We start from the raw sequence: 9,501 nt of genomic DNA on the forward strand, positions 1-9,501 counted from the left end.
AGGTTTTTCAAGCATGAACGGTCTGTTTAAGGTCCTGACAAAGAATCTCAATTGGATTTCAGTCTGACAAGGTCACTCCCAAACCGTCATTTTAGCCATTATTTTCCATCAATTACAGCAGGTAGCCCAGCTGACGAAGCAGAAATCATCCCCAAAACCATGGCACTACCGACACCATGTTTGACTGTTGGCATGATGTTTTCTTTATGTCTTAGTGACAGTTTTACACCAGATGTAACGGGACGCAAACTTTCCAGAAAGTTCAACTTTTGTCTCGTCAGTCCACAGGGTATTTTCCCAAAGGTCTTGAGGATTATCAAGATTTTTTTGGCAAATGTGAGATGAGCCTTTGTGTTCTTTTTGGCCAGCAGAGGTTTTCGCCTTGGAACTCTGGAGTAATTTTGATATGCCAGCCACTCCAGGGAAGCTTCACCACTGTTCTAAGATTTCTCCATTTGTGAATAATGGCTTTCACCATGGTTCACTGGAGTCCCAGTGCCTTAGAAATGGCTTTGTAACCCTTTCCAGACCAATAGAGCTCAATGATCTGAGTTTCTTGAGATTGTGAGGCATGCTGCCAGCAGAGCCTGCGGGTTCGCCACTGCGGCCCCCTGTGCCTTCTGCACCGTGGCTGCTGGGTGCAGAAGGCACCCCTCAGCTCTTTTCTAGGTGGGTGGCACGAATGCCCCTGCGATGATCCTCCTTGGGCTCTCGTGCCTCTGGATGGCTGGGACCCAGATCTCCTCCATGCCTGCTTCATGTCTTTGGGGGCAGGGCTATGGCTCCCTACACTCAATATTAGACATTTACGTAGAAAAATCTTATGAATACAAGTGCACTCACACACACAGATGTACAAACAGGTATGCACAGACGCACTCTATCTTGGTCGGCTGCTGCCTCTAAACATATCATGTAATCTTAGTACTGTGTGCTGCTCAGTAACATTTAATATTTATTACTTACTGTTCCTTTTGCATATGTTGTTTGTTGCTGAGGTTTCCCTGCTGTGTTTCTTTTTTGGTTTTTTTGCTGTTTTCTTTTCAGCAAGTGGTGATGCAGATTTTCAGTGTCTTTCCTCTCTCTATCCCTCTTCTCCTCTATTTTTCTCTCCCTCTCCTTCTGTTAACTTTCTTCCAAACCTTTCGGTCCCTTTTTTTACTCTTTGCAGTCCCCAGTTCTGTCTGTTCTGATTATAGTAACTGAAAATAAAAATAAAAAAACCCAATAAAAATCTAATAAACTCTGACTATCAAGTGGAGGGGTATAGCAAAAGGCGTAAAGCTCCACTTGGGAAAGTAAATGTGTGGGGCATTTTTCTTGGCCTTTAGACAATAATTCTTGCTACACTGCCAGACAGGACAGGCAAAAAAATTAAATTAAAACTTGTGGTTTAACAAGGGGGGGTATTATTTTTTTACACAAAGGTCAGGTAGGTTTTCCCCTAATACATGAAATAATAATTTAAAAAACTGCACTTATGAATTCATTATATCTTAACATTCAGATTTGTTTGATGAGCTGAAATGTACAAGTGCGACTAAAATGCGAACAACAACAACATCGAAATCAGGAAGTACAGGTTTTTCACAGCTCTGCAGGTATGAAGCTTTGTGGGTCAATGGTTTTTTTGTTTTGTTTTGTTTTTTCATACTTGTGCATAGTTGACTTTGTTACACTCAGTTGCATCTTGGATATGTACTTTTATTTTATTTCTTATTTATTATTGTGTGTACCCGCCTGGGGACTGCAAAATGAAAGTTAGTTGCTACATCTGGAACAAGTCATCCTTTGTCTTGCGAGATCAGTGATTTTGTGCATGGTCCCTGACAAATAAAGAGTAAAACCAAGTCAAAATGTCCCAAAATGGAGAGGGTAATATAAAAACGAGCCTATAAGCTTGATGTATAAAAAACGTCATATATTTTCGGGGGTTGTGGATAAGAGCGCGTTATAGGAGATTAAATGAGAAAAAAGGTCTTCTGACAAAAGGACTTCATTTTTCTATTTCAGCTTGAAATAAATCAAATTAAAGTAACCTTAAAGATTTGTGGCTTTGTCATAATGTTTTCAGCACAATCCATGGGAGACGTGTTTATCTAGCAAGATAGCAAAGCCGATTATGCTCCAGGCCCGGAAGCAGAGCACTGGACGTGAACTAGCAATTTTATTGGTCGCCGGAGTGGCAGGAAGTCATAGGCAACCAATTGAAAGGGGCAGAGATTTGTCACTGTATTTGTCTATTCAACCTACCTGTCAACTTTACTGTATACGCTTCTTATTTAAAGTTAGCAAGTATTTAGCGTGTTTTCTCTCACTAAATTCGTGCTAAGCAGGACTGACAAAGTTCTAAAAAAATAATGTCGTAACACTAGTTATCACGAGTGACAGTGTTAGCGGTTTAAATGGGCGAAGTTTGGCACAGTTAGTCCCCCCCTGCACTGTCTAAACTGGCCGGGCTCCGGAGCAGGATATTAGTCAGAGCCAGCAGGATGGAGTGGCTCTTCCAGCGGTGCCATAAAGAGGTCGTCTTGAACTTTCGCTCGGTGCTGCTCGTGTCGTGTTTGGTGAGATATTATTTTGTGGAATTACATGAACGTTTCTGTTTTAACGAAAAGTCTGGTAAAAGTTGTGAGTTGGCCTGGTGACAGCTGGTGCTTTAATGTTGGCCGCTAATTTAAAATAAAAAAAAAATTCAGCCTGCTTTACAATGACTTGTTTGGGGGGAGATGGAGGATTTTACGTGCATCTGTGCCGGGCTGTGAAGCAGTGCTATACGGAGAAGTAGGGCAGCTTATAAATTGGTCACTGTGTCCAAGCCAAGTCCAATACTAATTTATCTGTGACAGACAGTGCCAAATAATAAGAGGATAAATACTGAATCCAATCCAAACATGGCAATCCCTACAGAGGCCAGTGGATAATTAAATTGAGTTATAACTTTCCTTCATCCCAGCATAAAAAAAGAGGAAAAAAATAAGTTTGACATCTAAATGTGGTAATAATTATAGACAGGCTTTATAAACATTACCCAGCTCTTGCAGTGTCTGAGATGTCAGCGTTTGACAGCCCTGTCCTATTCCACTCACAAATCCCCTTCTAGTTCTTGATCCTGCTGGTGTGCATGTACCCTGGGTTGTGGTCCATTGGGGTCCAGCTTCATTCTGTATTCACAGGGAGCTATGTACCAGGTCACTACTCTGTCCTTGTCATCAACACTCCCAATGAGCAAACAGCAAAGCACGTTGGCAGGTATGGTGCTTTTTTTTGGTCTTTTTTTGGTCTTTTTTGTCTTTTTAAACACTTGCATTGCATTTTTCAGTGTCCTAAGGTGTCATGCACCTTAATTATTTTTTTTCAGTGTTTCCACAAAGTGAAAGAATATTTATGCCTTTTCTTGTTCAGCTGAAAACATTATTATCACCCTTGTTTGGCGTGCGCAGTAATTATAAACCTGCCACCAGCCAGTTAGCTCAGAAATTGGAAACACCTCTAACACTTATTAATTAGCACTTTTGCTCACATTTTCTTTTTTAATTATTAGTTTTGTTTAGTTTTTATGAAACTGTGCAACAACAGAAGTTTCATTTGCTGCCAGGCAACAAGAAGTTCCAAATAGCTTCACATTTATTAAACAGAGCCTTTCCAATCTTCTCATCTGATTTAAGAAAAATACTTTGCTAATTGTGAAAAAATAAAATAAGTATTGATGCTCATTTAAAGCTTCTCCTTTTTGGCGTGTGACTTGTGGTTTGTAAAAGATTTGAAGTGACTGAAGTGATTTCCCCTGACATAAGTTTGCCTTTTCTGCCCGGAGAAGAGATACAATCCTGTCAAACCAACAAGTGGAGCAGAGCGCTGTGTTTGCACTCTCGTCTCCCTTTGTTGGCATTTTAGCTGCATGCAAATGAGATTCCATCTATTAACCACGTCAAGGAAAACAGCCACAGTGCGCTTTCCATATATGTAAATCACCTCCTTCACAGCTCCTCGCTCAGGGAAGGGGGCAATGCGAAGGTGGTAATAAAATTTAGTTTACCGTTTGTTTTTTTTCTTGAATTCCCATCAGATGTCCTTCCCCTTCAGCTTGCTTCATGAGTCTTGATAATGAAGGGCCCAGTTTTAATAGATAAACAGCTGTTGGCTTGTGTTTGATTTTTTTTCTCTTTTCCCTCTTAGCCTCCTTCATTTCATTTCCACCAATACATCCAACCGTACTCGCCATTCTCTCTTTCTTTTTACTTCTTTTAGGGCAATCATGGAAAGGCGGTTGGCGGCCAGCGTTAACATTCTCTCCAAGACCTCCACAATGTAAATTACACCTGACCTCCATTTTTGAAACGCCTCTCTACCCAGCCGGCACACAGTCACAAAAGCTCCCCTTAGTTACCATGTCCATCACATGTACGCGCTCATAAATACAATGAAAGCACATGCTTCTTTGTTCACAAAGGGGAAGCTGTTTTCTTCACAAACCACAAAGCGAATGCGCTTCACCTGAATTTATTTGTTTAGCCTTACTTCCGCTGGAAACTTGAATGGCAGTTAGCCTTCAAAGTAGGCATGTTTTTGCATGCATGGATTAGCTTTCCTGTCAATGCATAACAGCACAAAGGCGGTGGGTGGGGGGCGATTAGGTTAGAGGGGGAGTAAGCTGAACTTTGGACAAATAAGAGTAACTGAATAGAAATGTCAGTGTTAACACCTATTTACAAAATAGAGGTGAAAATACAGGTTTGGCTTGGACTTGACATGGTGTGTTATTACAGGTATGCCGTGAGCTTTCGGTTATCTTCGTATCTTAAATGTCAGCATAAAACTTATTGACATTCCTGTGCTTTAAAACCACGTTTTAAACAAAGAGGGAGTTTTGCTCCTGACACCACAGAAGCATATCAAGAACAATCTGACAGCCACTGTAGGGTATAATAAACTATTATTAGTTCTTTGCATGAAAGCTCTTATTTTGTTAAATTTGAAGGCTCCATTTGTCTGCTTGTACTTTCCGGTCAGTAGCCCTGCGGTGCTTCAGTTCCGATACTTTCTGTCATTTTAGGTTCTATTGGAAAGGAGAAATCCAGGATGCAAATGAAATCCTGATGGTAAGCTCTCGGAGACAATTCCTTCTGTGATCAGCATGCACTCGGGCATGTTGAAATACAAGACTGGTGAGATGAGATGTTTTTGTTGTTGCAGCTGGTGAAAACAAAGACTTCCAGGATCCAGAAGGTGGTGGACTACGTGAGGTAAGAGGCTTGTCACGTTGTCAAACTCGCACTGGACACTGCGCCTTGTGTTCTGTGAAGAAGAGTTATTAAAGGGAGAAAAAAGCCAGGTTCATGGCTTCGGTTTGAACATTATTTTCAGTTCAAACATTCACATTCGAACACTGATACTTTTGTTTGGACAAAAAAATAGAAGTAACAGATGATGAGGTTTGTCTTGTTTTTAATAAAAGCCCATCCGCCGGCTTCTGCAATTCTGCGTCAGTATTTCACACTATTTATAATTAGAGATTGCTCATTCTACATGACAATTCACTTTTTCGGGCTATTCAGGATTAGAGCGTTAAAAACACTGCATAATTACAACATATGCACACATCTTCAGTGTACTGTCAGCATTATTCTGCACTAGAGCTGGACGATAGAACGATAACGATATGTATTGCGAAATAACTTTTTCTCGATAGAAAAATGAAACTATTGCAATAGACCTCATCTCTCTCTCTTCCTGTCTTAAAAAAAAAGGAACAGCCAATCCAAATTAAGTAGCGCATAGCCGAACCAATCACAGCCGCAGCGTCACGTCACATGACTTGTTACGTACAGCACAAGTGCCAAGCCGCACATGTGTATTTGTTTGGGAAGCAGCCAGCCGCCGTGCTGGCTGCTTCCCAAACAGTGGAGAAAATGAGTTTGCCCGCTAGAGAAAAATCAACCGAGAGCTTGGGTGACCAGGTTACCGAAGAGAACACAGATGACGGTTCCAATTCCGGAGAGATTGTCGAAAGGAAGGGCCAGAGAAGTTCCGTATACTGAAAGCGCTAATTCGTCATTGAAAACAACCAGGAGAATCCCTGCGAAGCAGCAACAGTCAATTGAGTCGGCTTTCTCCAGCGTCTTACCATATGACAAAAAAGCTAAGAGACATAGCGACATAATGAATGCCATAGCCTAGGGCTGCACAATTAATTGTTAGAAAATCGCGATCTCAATTCATACTTATGTGCGATCTCATTTCCAAATGACAACGATTTAAAAAAAAAAAAAAAAAGATGACGATTATACCGCATTGTGATCCGGGACATAATCTGCATGAAAACAAGCCCTCACTCTTCCTGCTCAACAAATGACAAGGGCGGAGCCGCAGGGTAAAAACAACGGAGAGCACGTGAGAGATGACGAAGCTGTAAAGGCCAAGAAAGTGACAGGAGAAAATCCGTCCCAGTCAACCACCCAAACATCAATAACGGGAACCTTATACAGCGCTTCCCTATACCTGTCGAACTCCCGCAGGCACAAAGAAATTACGGAGGCTATCACTTATCACCTGGCTAAAGATATGGCTCCCATCAACACTGTGCAAAACGAGGGATTTAGGAAAATGATCAACACCCTAGACAAACGCTACACAGTGCCGTCCCGCAACTATTTTTCAAATGTTGCACTACCTGCTCTATACACACAGTGTCGAGCAATGGTGGAGACGGAATTACAAGCAGTACAACATTTTGCGGCAACGACAAAATGTGAGACATTTATTGTTTTTATGTTCATTTATTGTTTTTATGTTCAGTCTCAACTGTTACGAAGTTGATGTGCAGTTAATAAGTGCAATAAATATTTATACTGGAAAAGAAAATCGTGAGAGAATCGTGATCTCAATTCTAAGCAAAAAAATTGTGATTCTCATTTTCTGCAAAATCGTGCAGCCCTACCATAGCCTACCATCTTGCTAAAGACATGCTACCAATAAACACGGTCGAAAATGAAGGATTCAAGCAGCTAATTGAGGTAATAGCTAAGCTATACAACAAGGAGAGATTGAGAATTTCCTTTTAGTTCTCAGTTTATTTGATATTGACAAAAGTTAGTCAATTTTGTCTGTTCTTCTGTAAAACAAACCAAGATTTATTTTTAGAATTAATATTTTGTTTCTAAGTGGAATTGATACTTTAGCGGCTGCCTTTTATGTAGTTTGCAATATTTGCCTTTATTTATCTGAAACTGAAGTCTCGTGTTCTTTAAGTACATCTGCCCTGTTGAACTTATTATGGGAAATAAATATTTAAATCAAAACAAGCTGCTGATTATTTCACATTTTACTTGTGAGCAACGGCACATTTAAATCTTACAAATATAGTTATTTGGCTTATATCGTGATATATATCGTTATCGCCTGAAATGAAAAAAACATATCGTGATATGAAAAAATCTTATATCGCCCAGCTCTATTCTACATTGGTTCCATCGTGAGGCTTTTAAAGCACTGCAGTGCTGTTAGGTGATGGGAAGAAATGGAATCAAGAACCACTTTAAACAGATTTGAGTGTATATGAACACGTTCTTTGCGTGTCTTTAGGTCTATACATCCCTACGGGAACCCAGAAGTCCTCAGTCTTGCAGTAGATGACGGCAGCTTGGCGTACATGAAATGGATGGACGAAGCCATTCCAGATGACTGATATTTCATTAAGGCCAAAGCTAATCTCAGCCGGGACTGCCGTCAAACAAGGAAACTGAGCCATGTGTGTTTGTTGCTCTTAACTTTTTTTTTCCAGGATTTGGAGGGTTTTAAAAGTTCAGGAAGTGCTCTGTAGCATTAAAGTTTTAATACAAGGCAGTTTTGTTGGCCTGACCTTCTTAACCGGAAGTGTACTGCAGAGATTGGATTTCAAACACTGCTTGTAAAAAGGAAAAAAAATGACATGAAAGAGTCAAAGTTCCACTCAGGTAATCTGTTGTAAGGAAATGGACACGAACTCTTATGGTGCTTTTAAGCATATCAGTTCTTTTTTATGGTATGTTACCAGATCATTCTCTCCAGTTTAAGAAAAACTTTAAAACTTAAAAAAAAAGACTTTTTGAGTCTGGTATGTGACAAGTCACATAACCAAGATGTTATAATAATAATAGCAAATAACAATAATAATCAATAATCAAGACGTATAATGTAATAAAGAAAGTAATACAGTCATATTGCCCCTTATTTCCACTTTGCCTTAACTCACCTGCATGGTAAAGGCCCTTCATTATGCATTATTGCATATATGCTTTACTGCTACTGTCATATAGGAAGTGCCAAAAAAAAGTGAATTTTATGGAACCTCAATCTGCAGCACTTCTCTTTGTGCTCACCAGTCCAGTAGGGCCAGGAATTAAACACACTGGAATGTAGCCTGTGTGCATTTATATAATTTGTCTCAACTGTAACAGAGTTTTTGAGTTGACCTCTCTATTTTGTTAGACCCAACTTTTCTATTTTGCATCTGCAAAAGGCTTCAAGGGAGACCAGCTGCATGTCAATAGTGTAGAAGGCCACTGAGTTTCACCCTATTTTGGGTGAATGCATAAAGAAAACCCTCTATGCAAGGTTAAACTCCACACTCGCTGTAAACCTATGGGCTCATCTCTCGTCTGTAATAAATGCATCTATATTTTATACTATTCCGCTGTATCTCTTGAATTATTTTTTCCGCTCGAGGACAAACCTTTTCTCTCCGATATTTCCATACCTGTCATCCATACATATGCTGTGTATAATGAAATAATGGTAAAATACAGGTTTAATAACCTATTTCTTAACTTAATATAAGTTATGTGCATTAAGAAATGTTCAAACAGCTCAGTACCAAAGTAATTAGTAAATCACTGTCACCTAGATAACATAGCATGGCCCATGCTGAAATATTACCCTATAATATATTTATTGTTATGAGTTATGTATTTTTAAAGCCCTTCCCAAAAGCATAGGCAAACTGAGAAATCTGCGCATGCAGCAAGACAGGGTATCAGAGCAATCTGTGCGTACCCACAGTTTATAGATTATCTGTCAGGCTCTAGAGTAACACCTGTCCACATGGGCACATCCTTTATTAGTGTGAACTGAAATACAACAAAGAACAGCACGCCTACGTGTTGCATAAGTGTCCCAGATTAGCTCTGCCTGTGTTAATAAAACATTTACTACCAATTAGCACAACCTCACTTAAAGATAAAAATATATCTTTTTTATCTAACTTACTATGGGTAAGTTCATCTATTTGATTTTAATATCAGTTTTCCATTTTTAGCACTCCTTCCTAATTCTAAAAGCTGAAAAAACAGCTGTTGAGCTGTCCTTGATCTTCATAGATGAGTACAAAATGTTTTTTTATTTAATTTTCTAATAAATGGCACTTGCACATTATGTGAACAGGCCAGGTAAGAGTCTTGTTGCCCGTATGAATTTTACAAAGTGTACATGAGCAAATATGCTGCCTGTAACCTTTCAGATACT

At 39.7% G+C, this 9,501-nt stretch overlaps 1 protein-coding gene across 2 annotated transcripts; it reads left to right on the forward strand.

Moving 5' to 3' along the window:
• The first annotated feature begins 2,192 nt into the window (after positions 1-2,192).
• zgc:63972 (protein CutA homolog) lies at positions 2,193-8,669 on the forward strand. 2 transcript variants are annotated; one of them, XM_031754429.2, is made up of 6 exons: positions 2,193-2,567; positions 3,104-3,252; positions 4,252-4,311; positions 5,057-5,102; positions 5,197-5,246; positions 7,585-8,669. In XM_031754429.2, exons 1-6 carry the CDS (start codon positions 2,493-2,495, stop codon positions 7,685-7,687), a joined length of 483 nt encoding a protein of 160 aa, XP_031610289.1. In that variant the 5' UTR covers positions 2,193-2,492; the 3' UTR covers positions 7,688-8,669. The 2 variants fall into 2 exon arrangements, with proteins under 2 accessions (XP_031610289.1, XP_031610290.1); XM_031754430.2 differs by lacking the exon at positions 4,252-4,311.
• The last annotated feature ends 832 nt before the right edge of the window (positions 8,670-9,501 follow it).

Source organism: Oreochromis aureus, linkage group 7 (genome assembly GCF_013358895.1).
Source record: "Oreochromis aureus strain Israel breed Guangdong linkage group 7, ZZ_aureus, whole genome shotgun sequence".
NCBI lineage: Eukaryota > Metazoa > Chordata > Actinopteri > Cichliformes > Cichlidae > Oreochromis > Oreochromis aureus.